Below are 18,404 nucleotides of genomic sequence, written 5' to 3'. Positions count from 1 at the left end.
CTGGCAGCTTTCCCTCTTTTAGGAATGCAACAATCGCATCCATCCAGCTTGGTCCCAATTCCACACACATTGCTTCTTGTTCTGTGATCAGTGGTTCTATGCTCGGGTTTGACAAATAGTCAACCATTATTGTCCTTGTTTTTCCAATTTGTATTGAACTTACCAAGTTGGCCAATGCGTCGGCGTGGCTGTGATCATCTCGGCTAACTTGCAGAAGTCGGCAGTTACGAAACAAGGCTGCCAACCTGATGACTTCCTTTGCGTATGCCGACATCCTCTCATCTCGGGTTGCAAACTCTCCTGTTGTCTGATTTACTATAAGTTGTGAATCACAAAAAATTATTACCTCATTTGCTTCTGCTGCCACTGCCAGCTTTAGTCCTGCAATCAATGCTTCGTATTCTGCCTCATTGTTCGTGGCCTTGAACCCTAATCGAATAGACTGTTCCAATATTTCCCCATCAGGAGATATTAACACTACTCCTGCCCCCGCTCCTTGTCGGTTTGAGCTCCCATCGACAAACAGACGAAAGAAGTCGCCGATGTAAATGCTACAGGGTCTGAGTTTTTCCTTTCCTTGTTCTTTTGCCTTTGGCTGGGCTTCTCCTTGTTTGCTTGGACATCGTTCATCTTGGCTCAACGGAGCCCGATGTTCGATGGATTCTGGCGTGAATTCAGCCACGAAGTCGGCCAAAACTTGGCCTTTAATTGCTGTTCTCGGCCTGAATTTCAGGTCGTACTAGCCCAAGGCCACTGCCCATCTTGCTATTCTTCCAGTTAAGTCTCCTTGTTGTAACAAGAACTTCAGTGGGTGCTCTGTTAGCACTATAATCTTGTGCGCTTGAAAGTAATGGTTCAGCTTCTTTGAAGCCATTACTAAGGCCAGCATTAATTTCTCTAGTGGTAGGTACCTTGTTTCTATATCGGCCAAGGTTTTGCTTACATAATAAACAGCCTTTTGCTCCCCATTTTCCTCTCGGATTAGCACTGCACTTACTGCGTGTTCTGAAACTGCCAAATACAAAAACAGTTCTTCTCCAAGTTCAGGTGTTGGAAGGACTGGAGCCGTGGTCAGATACTTTTTTAGGTCGACCAAAGCGGCCTCATATTCCTCAGTCCATAGGAAATCCGTAGCCTTCTTCACCAGGTTGAAGAAAGGTTTACATTTGTCTGAGCTTCTGTTGATGAATCTGTTTAGGGCTGCGACCCTTCCAGTTAGCATCTGCACTTGTTTTGCCGACGTCGGGCTCTTCAACTCTAGGATGGCCTTGATTTGATCTGAGCTGGCCTCAATGCCCTTTCTTGTTACCAGGTACCCCAGAAACTTACCTGATCCAACTCCAAACGCGCACTTTGATACGTTGAGTCGGAGCCGGTATGTTTTGAGTATATCAAAGACCTCTTTTAGGTCGGTAAGATGACCCTTAGGTTCCTTGGTCTTTACGACCATGTCATCAATGTAGACCTCTATTGTTCGGCCAATCAGGTGTTTGAACATTTTGGTTACCAGCCTTTGGTAAGTTGCTCCTGCGTTTTTCAACCCGAAAGGCATTACTCTGTAACAGTACAGGCCTTTTGGGGTGATGAATGCGATTTTTTCTTCGTCTGGGGGGTACATGGCGATCTGGTGGTACCCTCTGTAGGCGTCTAGAAAACTCATTCTTCCATGTCCTGACGTGGCATCTACTAGCTAATCAATTTTGGGCAGGGGAAAGCTGTCTTTGGGACAGGCTTTGTTGAGACTGGTAAAGTCTACGCAGACCCTCCATTTACCGTTCTTCTTCTTTACCACCACTGTATTGGATAGCCATGTTGGGTAGTGTACTTCTCTAATAGCCCTGGCCTCCAAAAGTCTATCTACTTCTTCTTCTACTGCTTCGACGTATATCAACGTCGGTCTTCTGGCTCGCTGTATTACAGGTTTGGCCGACCTGTCAACATTCAGTTTGTAGCAAGTGACCTCAGGGTCAATGCCAGGCATTTCGTAAGGTTTCCAAACGAACACCTCAATATTTACTCTCAAAAAAGTTTCCAACTCTTTTTCCTCTTCTTTGGCTAAGCCCGAGCCGAGAAGAAAGAAGCGATCTTCATCCCCATCCTGGACGAGGATTTTCTTTAGTGCCTCTTCGCTCTTCTCGGCTGGTTCTTTGCCGACGTCTTCTAGGATTTCCACGTCCTCATCTTCAATTTCTGCCTTCTCTGGCTTTCGCACGCTGCAGATAGATTTCATTGCTGCCATGGAGCAATTCTTCGTCTGTAGCTGATCGCCTCTAACTTCCTCTATCCCATGCTCTGTTAGAAATCGCAGTAGTTGATGCAATGTTGAGGGGACTGCCCCCATTGCATGCAACCATGGCCTTCCCAAGATGATGTTGTAAAGGGAGGGGGTGTCAATCACCATGAATTCTGTCTTGATCTTCTTAGTGCCGGCTTGTACTTCCAAGCTTGTTGCGCCCAGTGGCCACGTCGGCGTCCCATTGAAGCCGACCATCGGCCCATTAGATTGCTCCAAGTCATCAGAATGAAGGCCCAGCTCTTTGTAACATCTAACATACATGATGTCGCAAGAGCTACCTTGATCAATCAGGATGCGTTTCACTTGACACTCCCCAACTTGGAGGGATACTACCAAGGCATCATTATGTGGATGTTGGACCATCTCTAGGTCGACTTCAGTAAAGGCTATCGTCGGTCCCTGGCATTCTTCAGGCCGAGGTCTTTTATGTCCACCTGATTTATGTGCTGTAGGTGTTTTACCTTCTGGGTCTCCCCTCGTATGTCGTTTTCGTTCACTTTTGAGTGAATTACATTAACCACCCGTGGTCTTCCTGCACGTGGTTGCTAAGCTGGGGGAGGCGGAGCTGCTGGTGCTTGAGGCAATCTTGCCTGTTCTTCCCTTGTCCTGGCTTCATCGACAAGGTCCCTCAGATGGCTTTGCCTTACCAAGTCTTCTAAGTGTGCTTTTAGGACTCTGCAACCCTGAGTTGGGTGCCCTTCTTCATTGTGGTAAGCACAACGCCTACCGACGTTTCTTTCCATAAATTTCCATGGTGTTCTTGTCGATGCTCTGAAATAGGGTTGGTTCCGCATTTGATCCAGGACTTTGTGGACCAGGATTCGGAACACAGTCGTCACTGCCTGTTTAGCCCTCAATTCTATTTCTTATTTGATCGATCCATTGTTACCTCGGCTTCGCTTCGGCGAGCCGTTTCCTTTTCCTGCTTTGTCTCTTTGTTTCCCGACGCATCTTCCTCGGCTCTGGCGTACTTCTCGATTCTCGCCATGAGTTCTTCCATGCTTTTTGGCAATGTCTTTGCCAAAGACTTCCGTAGTGGGCAGTTATCTTTCAGGTCGTTCTTGAAAGACACGACTGTCACCTCTTGGTTGCATTCGGGTATTCGATTGAACACCTCGTAGTACCTTTTTGCGTAAGCCCTAAGGCCTTCATCCTTGGTGATTTTTAAAGCCATCAGTGCGTCGATCCTCAAAGACTGTAGTTTGTTCGTCACAAACCTGGCCACAAACATCTCGGTCAGGCCTTCCCAAGTCTTTACGCTTCCTTTTGGTAGTTTATGGAACCAATCTGATGCAATCTCCCCGAAGGATGAGGGGAATACTTTGCAGAGCAACGGCTCATTCCCACTATATAATGCCATTGAATTCTGGTATAGTCCAACGTGAAAGTTGGGATCTGACTTACTATCATATATTTAGAACCTCGGCATACTAAATCTCTTTGGTGCTTTAAATTTGTCTAGTTCTACCGAGAATGGTGTCTTCGGCTTAACCGGGAAAGTTACCTCGGCTTCAACATTCTGTTGCTTCCTCTTGAGGTAATCTCTCAAGTCTTTTTTACTTCTCCCTGGAGCTCGGCTATCTTTAGACTTCAATCTTTTCGACACACTACTTTCGGCATCGTGGTGAGCCCGTTTTGATCTTTCTCCATGGGTTGTGTCAAAGCAGAAAGCCTGCCCTTGAACATGCCGATGTTCTTTGGGCTCTGGGTCCTTCGTGTGATACGTCCTGCGGGACTCCTCTTGTCTCAGCTCCTCTCGTCCGATTTCCCTAGAAGGTCGGTGAGAGTGCCTTCCGCTCCTGGTGTGCTGAGGGGCTTCGGGGATTGTTTTCCTTCCTCCCTTCTGGGTATTAGTTGCTGGAATCGGCGTGTCATGCAGCGGGTACAGTGGCTGCATGACATTGTTTTGCATCATGAAGTTGACGACCGACTGCAGGTTTGCCAACTTGTTTGCCAATTCTTTTACTTCTTCATCCCTCCGCAGGCACCTATCCCTCCATACCTGGAGGTTATCTTCGTTATAGTACTTGTTTTGGTCTGTCTTCTTCGAAGTGTCGCCCTCCTGGCCGACGTCTTTCTCTCCGTGGCCCTGGTCACGAGTTTCTGCATTGTTGTTGTCTCCTTCAATATCAAGGTCGATAGGTCTGCCACTCCCAGCAGGAGTGTCGTCCCCAATCTTTTCTCTCTGTCCGTTACTGGCCATCTATTCTTCTAATTTCCCACAGACGGAGCCAAATTGTGTGAGTAATTTTCTTGACCACACTGCTCGTTTAGTAATCAGCTAGAGAGCACCGGCAGAATAGATGGCTTCAGTTAACCTGTAACAAAAAGAAAAAGCTCTAGCGGTGGCTCTTCCACCCGGGGGCACTCCGACGATCAAGTCAATATATCTCTCAAAGATAATCAAGTGCTAAACTCACTGCTCAAAGCATAAATTGCGTACCTTAGACCCACGGGCGTACCTCTCTTTTATAGTTACCTTAATCCTAGTCCCACTAGAAGCCTTACTCCTGTGGACTACAATTCAGTACTTACCTTGGACTCACCTTGAACTCTTCAAGAGGTAAAGATAAACTCTCCAAGAGCTTTATCCTTATCTTGTCTAAATCTCCTCTTTATTCTAGGACTCTTGTCCCTTATCCATTTATCTCGGATTCCGATATCTTCGGAGATAACCTCGGCAGCGTCGAGATAACCTCGGCATAATGACCAGGACACGTGGCACCTCGGCTGACACATCGGTGTCCTCTTGCCACGTGTTGGTACTCAGAAATATATCCCCACAGTTCTATTTGACAAAAATAAAAATAAAGTAGCTGATAACATGATAGTAACTAGAGATGCTAATAAAAATTCAAAATAATTAGATTTTAAATCCCAAAATTTGAGTTATAATTCTTGAAAGTAATGAAGAAAAAAGTGTACAAAATAAGAGAGAGCCACCCAACCTTGCAATGGGTTTCTACTGCTTCTGACTCAGAGCAGTGTACTCGAGCATTGTTTAGAACAGCCCCGAAAGTCCAACAAATTTCATTTTATAGCATACACATAGATAAAAATTAAAACAAAACCCTATTGATTTCAATTGAGTAGTGCTAGACCTACACATTTGATCCACAAATATATCCACAATAATGTAGCAAGAGAATGGGTCATCAATCATTATTAGGTGTAAAAATCAAAAGTTGACATCTATCCTAACATATCATTGTGGCTAGAATTATGAGAGGCTTTTAGGATCTTAAACATATTCCGATTTCAATTACATACCATCCATCATATGAAAGGTGGTCATCTCATTCCATCACCTCAGTGCCTTCTATGACGATCGCGATCACCCGGCTTGTTGGTCGACTCATCTCTTTTGTCTCTTCTATGATTATCAACATTTAACCTTTTATGACCTTCATCATCCCTCCCGCTTCCCCGGCTATCATTGTCCACACTTCTTTTTCTATACTCTCGCTCGTCCTCATTTCGCTTCTTAAATTCCCGGTCATCTCTCCGGCTGTCATCTTTATGCCCACGTTTCTCCGTATACTTTTCTCTATCTCTTCTCTCTTCATGATACTTATAGTCCCTCCGGCTTCCACTGGACTGACTAGTTCTACTCTCGCGGTTCCTCTCATGATCCCTGCATTCTCTACTTCTGTCACTGTGCCTTTGCCTGTCACGGGAGTTCTCATATTCCCTTTGCTTAAGATCCTCTGAACTTCGGCGTTCAACCTTTCGTTTCTCAATGTTGTCGTCTATTTCGTAGTCTCTACGTTTCTTTTCTTGTTGTGGACTTCTAGCAGTGTCCTCATCAAATACCATCTCAAACCTGAAAATTTATATTTCAATGTATGAGAAAGAGAGTCATCTTTTGATTTCTGTTTCAAGTATGGTAGGAGATAAGTCTCTTCGTTGGTTTGGTTGTTAAGTGGTATGCCCCTTTGAGTTGTGTATGCTTTTTCTTGTTTCAATAAAATTATCACTGACGGCCAAAAAAATGTAGAGAGAGAGAGATATTCATAACCACAAACAAAATTACTAACCTCGAGTTATCGTCTCCACCTCGCTGATTGTTATCCTCTTTTAACGTGTACTTTGGAGGTTGCTGTTTGGTGGAGGGATCCCCTGTACAATCCTTAGCAATGTGATCTGGAGCACCACATTTGAAACAACCTTTTCCTGCACCAAAATGTCTACAAAACGTCAAATGCTTCCCTGGATTAAGAAAAGTTCCAGGGATAAAACGGAATTGGGGTATTGGAGCTCCATATACAAGATACAAGCTGTGAAGCAAGAATGAAACTATGCCCGTGAAGAAGGAACAAAGAACACAAATGAACTTCTGGGCTCCTGAGAGTTAATTATCACATTTGCCTCGACAAACCTATCAAATATAGTTAGTTGCCTCAGTGAACAAGCACTTTTCAACATGAACTATCATAAGTAACTTGGCTGCAATGGAAACACAACCATAGGTTGGGTACCGTACTATAAACTTTATAAGAGAACAGCAGAGAAGTGTTAAACTAGCAGAAGATGAATCCCACACAAACCTTGGGTTTACAGACATCAAAAACTAAAAACCAAATACAAACCTCACGACTCAAAATCAAAGCAACAGATAGAAATAATATACTTTTTGAAACATGTAATGCTTAGGTGCAGAAACATCATGATGAGGAAAAATTAGTGGCCAACTACTGCACACCAGGTAGTCAAAAACCTGCATGATGCTCTATGTGGAAACAAATAATGCTAAGCTGCTAATCCAAGAAACTATAGAAATTACTCCAACACGACAATTCATGCCCCAGTACATCCATTCACTGATTGAATATAAAAGCATCTTACCTTTAGCCATTTGGCTATCTCTGCGTCTGTATTGGGACCACAATTTTGAAACACTTTGACTAAAATCCACATGTATCCTTCGATCATCAATTAAAGCGTTGTCCATCTGTCATAAAAATTGAATAAATCAAGGTGAACAAAACCAGTTCTGCCACCACTTGGCCAAAGCAATTCAACAGATTAGCTGTTATTACAAACTAGAATTAAGAACATAGCTGCATGCTTGAAACAAGAATGCAGCACTCTCCTTTTATCAAGTAAAACCCTAAGACTGCTTGCTATGGCAATTAACTGTCATTGTAGATTCATTATTAGTCATAGCATGCAAGAATGATACAATAGAACCTGCATGACTAGATACATGGATAAACATATGAGGGTGACAAGTTATGCAAGCAGAGAACAGATTCAAAACATGGGATTAAAAAAATCCAGTTGTTCAGCATACCTTAAAGTAAGCTTGTTCACAAGCCTCATTCGTTTCAAACTCTGTCAGAAACAGAATAGGAAAAAAGTCAGATTACATCATCAGATGTATGATGATTCTACATCAACAAAAAGGAAAAGCCAGTAAGAGAATCAATGATCAGAAGCACATCAGTTTGCCTATATCTAGACCATGTGGAAAACCGTAGAGAGAGAGAGGGGGGGGAAAGAGGAACCTTGACATCCATGATAATTAAGTTTTGCCAATGCAGTGAAAAAGTTGCTCACAGTTTGGGAGAAACCTTTTTCCAAATCACTGCCAACATTTCCTGATGTAAAGAAATTTGAGCGCACAAAGTAACATTTTCTTCTTTTTTCGGTATTTCTGAATTTTTTACGGAAACAATTCTAACTTCAAATTAGATTTGTTATCTCCCTGTAAATACAAATGGGTGGAAACTAGTGAAAACAGGCTGAATACACCATCGCACCAAGTAATTTGAAATGGACCAAAGCAATCCGAAATATTCAAACTAGTATGAACTGGAGGGTTTCCCAATTCACTTTCTAATGGAACAGAAGTTTCAGCTTAAGCAAACTAGGTTGCAACTGAGCCTTTAAAAATAATGCTCCCCAGTAAAAAACAGAACATATATATACTAATCCCTCTTTTCTCTTTAGATTTTCATTTTGTTTTCCATTTTCTCCTATGCAAAACTGCTCGCTATTGCAAAGCATTTTATTAAAATGAAAAGAAAAATACTCATTTGTAATTGCTCACTTCACAAATATCTTTTCTTTTTTTTCTCTTTTTTTGATAAATAAATAATTTTATTGAAGAAGCATCAAGATGATGCAACAAAAACAAGACTACAAAAGTATAATTACCAACTCCTAACCAAGAATGTCGTCTAGGAAATCTAAAAAAACAAACAAATGAGGATCAAACTTCCGTTCCATCCAACTATACAAAACTATTAGAAGGCCACTCTCAAGCCATGAAACACTATGGTGAATCTCTTGAAAAGTTCATCGATTACGCTCCAACCAAACTAACCACATCTGATGTGCAAACTGATTCCACATCTGTTCATGTTGTGTTTCCTTAAGTCTAAATCTTGTTTTCACAATGACTTGCATGCCAACATAAGTTCAAAGTCAAATTTGATAATCACAGTATTCTAAATAACCCAAGCTCAGAAATAAAACAAAAGCAAGACTAAACATCACAGAAGGGAACCCAAAATGTGCTGACACTTTTGCCATACCACATGCACCACCAAAAAGAGATCAATTAAAAATTATTAAATATCCTAAAGAAAAAACATAAAATGGTAACATCAATAAAACTGGCTGCCCTCGTGCATATTGACCATGAGTATGACTTGTCAAGCCTCAGGTCAGGGGTTCAAAGGCTGGTAGAGAGAGACGGAACAGAGAGGATGGGAAATATTAACAATAATAAAGTACAATAACACTCACCAATGAAGGCATAGCATAAGCTGTCTCCAGTTTTATAATCCCGGATAACTTCAGCGCTGCCAACATTTATTTATCATGAGCAATAAATTTTGCAGTACAAAAATAAAACAGAAAGAAATTCCAAGCATTTGGAAATTACGATGTCACCGTTCCAAAACGTGAAAAGATAGTATGCAAGTCCTCATCCTGCATTTCAAATTAAAAAAGCAGATGAATACAGGATTTTATGATAACAAACTGCAATAAAGAAACAGCATACAGAACACATTAGCATCTTCAAGATTATAGCACAGTAGGCTCCACAATCAGTGACAAATGAGAAGATAACAAGCTCTCACTTCAGTTACTGGATTTAGTTTACAAACAAACAGCACATTGTCAGGAGGCTTTATGTCAGCATCCGGAATGTCCCCTATCTGTGACGCAAATAAGAACAGTGACTTTAATGAAAATGTTCGAGTTGGATTGTAATTACTAGATGAGATAGCATATAAAATGCTTACACTCTCAAGCACTACTGCACTGGAATGTGCGTCTTTTGTACGGAGAATCTCCTCAAGCTCTGATGCACCTAATTGCTCATCCATGGGCACCCAGTCATCTTCAAGTCGTACATCATTTTCAACCTGATCACAACGTAATTAAATAATTATGATCATGAAGGAAAACAAATGTCAAAAAGGCACCTTATAGAAAAGAACCCAGAATAGATTACAGAAATAGCATGTAAAAGTGACCAATTTGACACAAATTAACATACTTTATACTAATCATAATATCTTGTCTGTGTTGGCATTTAAGGTTACTTGCCATAATTTGTTTCCCTAGACCCATCCATATAAATTAAGTATGTTTTGGTTTTAAGAAAGAGAAAACCATGGCATCATGCACATCAAGCTTGAGAAGAACTTTAATCTTCAAATCCAGTTCGGACCACCCTAAAAATGACCTTATTTTATGTTAACACTAAAAATAAAGACAGAGTTCAATAAGAGACTAAACCAGCTAACAGAAAAAGGTGCTTATAAACACAAATAAAGATGAAATCATCACATTCTGGTTTTTGCTTTTGATACTAGTGTTCTTATTCTTAAGATCAAATAGAGTAAGTCTCTTTGCATTTCAATCAACAAAGCATCCTTGCAATTTACCAAAAGGAATATCATTCCTGTTTTTCATGATCCTTTTGGCGAATTCGGTTATATATTACATATAAGTAACTTCAGTGATCAAATTAGAGAGGCATCAATTTTATTTTTCCATTTGGTTTCAAACTGCCTCAAAAGTTCAGGAAATCAATGGAATCTGCAAGTCATTCATTACCTCATCTTTTGGTTTTCCTTCAGGAGAAGCATCTGGAATCAACTCAGATAGTTGTGAAGGATCGTCAAAAGGATCATCTAATATGTAAGTGTGTTTGATTCTGTTAAAGCATCATATTCATTAGTTACTAGTCAACATATAACATCACCAAATACAAAAGGTGTGAGAATGCACCGTATATTTTTGTATGGTCTGCTTTTGTCATCCACGTAAGCTTCATTTATCCTCTGAAGTGTTTCATGCCCCTCTGCAATCTCCCCAAAAACCTGCAAATATGAAAAAATTCATCAGAGAATTTAAGATTTTATCACACAAAACCATAGGAGACAAGGATCTCCTTCAAAGGAGAATGGAAAACGAGCATTACTGACCCACGTCAACTGGCATGTTTGTTTTATAATGCCTATGAAAATTCACAGCTATTGCACAAATCTACGCCAATTGGTGGTTGTGGGTTATAATGGGAATACTACAATGTGTGAGAACTTCAACCCACCAAACGGCATGTTTGTTTTATAACAAAGTACAGATATGTTGATTTTAAAGACCGGGTAATTTTTTGTGTACTTCTATTCTATCCACAAGAACACCAAAGAAATGAAACTTGTTGCCTTGAGTTTTAACCATCTCACTTCTTGCTTGTGCTTGCATTTTGTATGTGTTCCTAAGTTTTAAATTTTTCTTTATAAAAGTGCTGACTTGCTTCTAAGGGGGGGGGGGGGGGGGGGGGGGGGGGACCTTTAGAAGCATTAGTCTTTGCATTACCTCTCACAATTCATTCTCATCATTTCTTTATGATAAAAGGTAGAAATTATGTACATGACACGTCAAAGGAATTGAAAAGACCTATTACAAAGTTTCCTGAAGACCATAATTTACATAAACCAGCAACAAAACTTTGGGTTAATTATTGAGACACCTCGCAGAGTAACCATTTTACCCTCTCAATTTCAAAACCGTACATTTGGACCCTCTCAGCTTTAAAATTGCATCACTTTCACCACTCTAGAAGAGGGACAGTTGTACAGTTTTTATAGTTGACGGGCAAAATGCATGGTTTTGGACTTGAAGGGGGTAAAGTGATGTTCAATGATACGTGAGGAAGTGTCCATCTAATTAACTCAACCCTTTTCATGGAAAATAGTTGAGAATGTCAAATTGCAAATCAACAAAATCATACAAGAACATCCTTAAGTTGTGAGCGAGTCACAGCTTTTACAACCATTCAAACAAAAAGAGTTTTAAGGCAAACATGGAAACAACATCCTTTATTTGATTAATGGAAAAATATTAAAACAAAAACTATTAAGAATTCCGGATTAGGAAACTCACAGTGTGCTTCCCGTCAAGATAGTCAAGATCGTCACGCAGTGTGATATAAAACTGTAACAAAAAAGAGTTTTGTGATCTCATAAATGTCATATGTCCAAAATTTTGTCACTACAACTGCATCAATTCACAAGTTAAATTTAAACATATATAAAATATCAAAAGAAACTCAAAAAAAAAAATAGTTGGAGAAATAAGTTGAACAGACTATTTTATAATTGGGGAATATTATGTATCAGAAGTGAATCCCCTGGTAGATGTGAAGCGTTATCCACATCTAGTGAATAAAACATGGGACTAAATCAGACAAGGGCAAATAAAAAATAAAACATTTTGGAAGTTCTAATCCTTATAAGAAAAAAAAAAAGCAATACTTGTGAAGCATTAAGATCCTCTCCAGCACTAGCCATGGCAACAGTGCCCATCTTGGTGTGTTTTAATTCCAAACGAATTTCATCCCCAAAAAAGCGAGCTTGATCACCGTATAAGAACCTGAAAGTATACGATGTCCAAATCAACATGTCACATCATTACACAGTCACTGATCTAACTGTTAAATTGGATAGACTAATAGAACAGCTCAATGAGGATTCTAAAAACTGTTATTGCAGTTTGGAAGAGGTTTTGATATGCATCTGAAACTAAGGCATAATTAGAGGAAATAAACACTATGGTGCAAGTCTTATCTATCATTGTGAAAGACAATGGATAGCTGGAACCATGGATAGAGTTAGAAACATTTTACATTGGTCATTAAAATGTGCCAGTTCACTTACTTGTAGATGGAATCACCACCAGTCCCTGTTCCAGTAGGATCACCAGTTTGGGCAGTAAAATCCTTTTGAACCGTGTGAAATAAACAACCGTTGTAGTATTTAATCCTGCATCAACAACAAGAAAGGAAAGAGCCGTGTTATTGGTCTAATCTATACGTAATGATGATACCAGGTGTGTCAAAACATGCAATATATGTTGCATAGTACATTATTAAGTTCAATTAGAGATTGCTTGAATATACATTACATGTGAAAAATAAGGTGGGTCAACCAATCTAATATAAGAAAAATCAATTGAAATAAAAAATAAAGGGCATTATCCAGATTTTAGTTTCTCATTGGCACACTGGAATGTGACTTAAATAGGTCGCCGTAATTTCAAATAACAAATCTATCATTCGAAATCCAGGCCCATGCATATTCATCAGTAAATTATATATGTACACAAATATAAAGGAGGGCATCTTCATCAGAAGATGATATGATGCTAAATCGCATAGGCAATTAGCCATTATCTTGAAAATCAAAAAACTGATGTAATATTATCAATTGGAGAAATGAAATCCTTTGTTTTATTGATCATGCTATAAATGACACGCTCACAATAGACACATTCCAGAATCATGAAGCTGCCAAATACACCCCTAAACAAAATACCCATCACGTAGTAATGTGTCATTGAAGAAAACCCATCTTGAGGAGATGCCTAAATTTAATCAGTACCCATTAGTCCACTGACCTATGCCACTTCTTTCAAGAACAATTCAAGTACACAAACACATATGACAGTTTAATTACTGATTATCAAGGCAAAAAACCCTAAACCAAATTCAACAACTTGGATGTGTCTAATTCCAACGAATTACACCAATTCAGGGAGAGGTTACAGATATACAAGATCCACTGAACAACCCAATACGCGTAATAAACATTTTTATTGTTTGTCTAATCTCCAGTGTTTTCTCAGCGACCAAACAAAGGTGAGAAATCAAAGAACAGTGTGATTAAACTTACTTGCAAAGCTTCAAGAAGTTCTTGGTGGTGAGGGGACAGAGATCGGTATGCAAGTCCACGACGATATCTCCTAAGCTCGTAACTATCAGAACCGACATTCTTCTTCGCTTTTTTCTTCAGCAATAATTACTAGGGCACCGCTGGTCTGGTACCCAGACTGGCGCTTTTCCGTTCGGTGATCGGTCTCTTGGCCAACCCTGTTTCAGTTGGCGGACGACCTTACACGTTTTTTAATTAGGGCTAGCTTGTCGTACAGCTAATTGGTTATCATTTTTCAAAAATACTTTTTAAAAAATTTTATTTTTTTATTCAACAATGATTCATCTCACTAAAAACATCACCACTAATAGCACTAATGCATTAAAAAAGTAAAAAAAAAAAAAAAAATACAACTTCAAGACCAAAACATCACATCATTAATAACGGGACCCACTGCCACCTAATTAGTGGGAGCACTAATTAGTGCTCCCAAGCATTTTTCTTTTTTATTTTTATTGAATTTTTTTAATATTTTAAATAATTTTTTTAATTTTTAGACATACCTAACATATATATATACTTAAAAAGTAAAAAAAAAAATAAAAATTCACTAAATACTAAAAATATAAAAAAATACGAAAATTTAGTACATTTTTTATATTTTTATGTATTTATTAATTTTTAAAAATATTTTTTCATAAATTTTTTACTTTTTAAATATATCTAAGTAAGGTGCATCTAAAAAAGTAAAAAAAAATGTTTAAAATTTTAAAAATATTCACTAAAAACAAAAAAATACGAAAATCAAAAAACTCAATTTTCAAAAAACTCAATTCAAAAAACTCAAACCAAACACACTGAATACTTTTTTTTTCCTTCTTTATTTTAAGTAATTTTTAGAAAACTATATGGAAGATTTTCAGTTCTGATATAGAGTACTAAAATAGCAACTCTAAAAGGAGCTCTAAATAGGTGACATCCAATGTGTGAAACTGTAGCTCATTTGCATCTACAGTATTTGCACTGTGTAAAAAAAAAGAAAAATTTCTGCTCAAATGTAGATCTGAGCTCATATATATAAAAGAAAAAAAACAAAAGAAATTCCTGCACATTTGCATATAGATCTGAGCTTCTCTTCTATCGTCTCTCTCCTCCACCATCCGGCATTTCCCCTCTCCTCTGTTGTCCCTCTCCCCTACCGTCCGATGTTTGCTGTCTCTTTTGACATTTGCAAATCTGTCCTCCGCCGATCATCTTCTCCACCGTCCAACATCTTCTCTCTCCTCCACCGTTCGGCGTCTTCGTCGAACTTGGACTTCCACCTTCCTTCTAGTCAGGTTTTGTCTCTATCACATTGCAAGATAGATATTAAAAATTAAAAATAAAATAAAAAAAGTTCATGAAACCAATTAGAAGTTTATACTTCAGGTCCAAACATTTGAGTTCATAAAACCAATTAGAAGTTTATACTTCAGGTCCAAACATTTGAGTCCAAACATTAGAAGTTTATACTTCTGGTGAGACATTTGAGTTCAGAAATCCCCTTTAGAAGTTTGTACTTTAGGTCCAAACATTGGTCAGACATTCTGTTTATGTACATTTAGGACTGGGTTATGTATGTTTATACTTCAATTTTGGTTTCGTATGGATTTTGCTATATATATTAGTTTAACACACATTCTATTCATGTATGTTCCCCCTCTCAAAAAAAGGAAAAAAAATTTGTGAGCAATCCAAACAAGTTTAATCACCACGATAAAGAAGCAATCTTTCGGTCCATTATTCAACACCCTCCACATCTCAATCAAAGTTTAATCTGTTATTAAAACACAATAATCTGTTATTGATTTTTTAAAATAATCTGTTATGATAATAATCTGTTATTAATTTTTGAATAATCTATTATTAATTTTTGAATAATCTGTTATTAACAGATTAATAACAACCTCAATAATGATTAATTTTTGAACAAATTAATAACAGATTATTGTATTAGTCTATTAATCTATCAAATCATTTGATTTCAGTTTAATTTTTGAATAAGCAGAAATGGAGATTGATTCAAATAGTGGTGCGTCTGTTTGGTAACGTTTACGTTTTTAGTTTATATTTACAAATATTGTAACGCCCTTAAAATAATAGATAAAACCCATCTCATTAGACATGCATTGATATAAAATAAGCTAACCATTTCTATTTATCAGAGTAATTCTACAACTGTATTACATGTTAACAACAAAAGCAAATACCATAAGGGCTTACAGCTTTCCAAGTTAACACTTGGTTACAAAAAAGAAGAGTACTAACTCAATACATATTAAGCCCTTGGCTTGAATTTACATGTAATACATCAAAATAAATAAAAGAAGAGTCTTCAACTCTCATCAACATCCAGGCTATGTCCTTGAAGGTGGCATACTACCTGTACCTGAAAATAATGTCCCATAAAGGGTGAGTCAACGCCCAGTAGAGATATGTTAAACACAGTATGAGCAATAACTAAGACATTAGCAATTGATAAATGTTCAGTTTCCATAAACCAATTCATAACTCGGTCTAATTTCATTTCAATTTCCATTTCTTATCAATTTCACAATTCACATCAACGGCTCAGAACCTGGCCAATCCTTTATATGAGACAATGACTCATATTAAAAATTTCCCCATTTTCAATAGATAAACATATTAGTTATATCAACATCTCAACAGATAAGCATACAAGTTGTATCCACACTTCAACAGATATGCATATTAGCTATATCAACACTTCCAATGACAAGCATATGAGTTGTATCAACACTTCCAATGACAAGCATATGAGCTGTATCAACACATTATCTGACAAGCATATGAGCTGTATCAGTGGAGTCCATCCCCTATCTCCTCCCAAACAACATCCAGTTTAGAGGTCCATCCCCTATCTTCCCCTAAACCGTGGAATACATCCTTTATCTTCTCCCACACACACACAATGCATATATACACAAAGGTCATATACGCAATCAATCAATACATAACGTTAATGTATTCTATCAACTACCATACTCTATGACATATCCAATTGATTAGTTTTAGTTTGCCTAATCATCATGCATTGTCTACAACAATCAAAACTACCCTCCACCGGTAGCCCAAGCAATTATTTCTAAACAGATAATAAAAGCTCTAACAGATAAAATATCAATATTTTCAAAAGTGAGCGATTTATAAATCCAACTCCATCATTTCACAACATAATGAGCCAATTTCATTATTTCCAACTCAATTCCATAAGTTCACGATTTTCCCAAATTAATTATACCAATTAATTTTAAACAATAATTAGGGCTTTTACCCCCAACTCTCGATATTAACCCAAAGGTTCCAATATCTCCAACCAACAACAATATCATCATTTGAAATCCAAAATAACATATTATGAGCCAAAAATCATAAAACCCTCTTTAATACATTATGAAACCCTAAGTCCCAAAATCAACCAAATTCAGCACTTTATCAAAACAATTAAAAATCTAGGTTAAAGACTATAAGAGTGAGTAGGAATCCTTACCTCAAAAGATGACACCCAACGAAGAAGATGATGAAAACGAACTTGCTCCAAATCACGAGTTTCTAGGATCAAAAGATAGCCCTCGACGATCAATAACTCTTTTGTAAAGGCCAAAGATGAGGAAAGCACCCTAGCTAGGTCAATATCTAGAGAGAATGCAAGGTTTTAGAGAGAGAGAGGCTCTCAAATGGCCTTTTCGGAAAAGTAAGAGAGAGAAAGGATGAGAAAAAGTGATTTAAAACTGCCTCACAGCCAACTGATATACGACATTCTCGCTCGAGCGGAAAACACAACGCTCGAGCGTCAAGAACAAAAACTAGGTCCGCTCGAGCGCAAAAGGACCCGCTCGAGCGCCAAGACACAAGAATAAAGTAAACCCGCTCGAGCGCGAAAACCAGTCCGCTCGAGCGTAGATTTTCCCCTCCCAGAACTTACACCCAAAGGTACTACCCGCTTGAGCGCCAAAGTACCCGCTCGAGTGCCACCGCTCGAGCGCAAAGAAACTCGCTCGAGCGTGAAAAACACACCTGCAGAAGTTTTGTAGGGACACAAAAAACTGGGAGTGTGCAATCTCCGCTCGAGCGCAAGAAGACCCGCTCGAGCGAACCTCCTAAAAACTGGGCAACATAAAAACTGGGCAACAAGAATTGAAACCAAAGCCTAACCAACCTGTAACAACTCTACCTAAAACATCCTAAAACTCAATTAAGCGGAATTAAAGGATGACAACAAGATAGATACAACTACCAACATCACGAAACCGAGTCCGGAATACAACAGAACAGTAAAGGGACAACCATGATCGCTATAAATATTTTATAAATTGGTTTTTGTTTATTTTTTGTTTATTTTTAGAAAAACATAAACTACAAACGCGTTTGGTAATTGACAAAATGTTTAAAAAATTTAAAAAATATAAAAAAGAGTGAGAAATGGCAAGTGGTGGCAAGTGGCGGCAGAAGACGGTGGTGGAAAGTAGTGACGGTGGGTGGCGGGTAGCGGGTGGTGGGTAGCGGGTGGTGGTGGCGAGTGGTGGGTGGTAGCGAGTAGGTGGCGGTGGCGGTGGCGGTGGCGGTGGTGGTGGTGGTGGTGGCGGGTGGTGGTGGCAAGTGGGTGGTGAATGGCGGATGGTGGGTGGTGACGGGTGAATGGTGGTTGGTGGGTGGGTGGATGACGGTGGCGGGTGGTAGCAAGTGGGTGGTGGTGGTGGTGGCGGCAGTGGTGGCAGCGGCGGGAGACGGGTGGTGGTGAGAGGTGGGTGGTAGCGGGTGGTGGTGGTGGTGGTGGTGAGTGGGTAGGTGGGTGACGGTGGTGGGTGGTAGCGAGTGGATGGTGGTGGCAAGTGAGTGGCGGGTGGGTGACAGGTGGCTGGGGGTTGGTGGTA

The 18,404-nt window shown here is 39.1% G+C and overlaps 1 protein-coding gene across 4 annotated transcripts; it reads right to left on the bottom strand.

Moving 5' to 3' along the window:
* Positions 1 to 5,355: 5,355 nt before the first annotated feature.
* Positions 5,356 to 13,773, bottom strand: CYP59 (cyclophilin 59). Of its 4 annotated transcripts, none has more exons than XM_082884547.1 (14): positions 13,492 to 13,773; positions 12,478 to 12,582; positions 12,076 to 12,193; positions 11,705 to 11,755; positions 10,547 to 10,638; positions 10,373 to 10,472; positions 9,553 to 9,675; positions 9,388 to 9,465; positions 9,189 to 9,235; positions 9,050 to 9,105; positions 7,590 to 7,630; positions 7,142 to 7,247; positions 6,334 to 6,469; positions 5,356 to 6,119 (listed from the first exon to the last, which is right to left on the bottom strand). In XM_082884547.1, the coding sequence occupies exons 1-14, from the start codon at positions 13,587 to 13,589 to the stop codon at positions 5,606 to 5,608; spliced, it is 1,665 nt and encodes a 554-aa protein (XP_082740673.1). In that variant the 5' UTR covers positions 13,590 to 13,773; the 3' UTR covers positions 5,356 to 5,605. The 4 variants fall into 4 exon arrangements, with proteins under 4 accessions (XP_082740673.1, XP_082740676.1, XP_082740675.1 ...); XM_082884550.1 differs by having other exon boundaries at positions 6,334 to 6,483; positions 13,492 to 13,753; XM_082884549.1 differs by having other exon boundaries at positions 11,705 to 11,818; positions 13,492 to 13,680.
* Positions 13,774 to 18,404: the final 4,631 nt, after the last annotated feature.

The sequence above is a fragment of the Camellia sinensis genome, chromosome 8 (assembly GCF_055761805.1).
Source record: "Camellia sinensis isolate YWXY chromosome 8, ASM5576180v1, whole genome shotgun sequence".
Lineage (NCBI taxonomy): Eukaryota > Viridiplantae > Streptophyta > Magnoliopsida > Ericales > Theaceae > Camellia > Camellia sinensis.
Note: the sequence above shows the minus strand (reverse complement) of the source record. Positions and strands in the feature narration are given on the sequence as shown.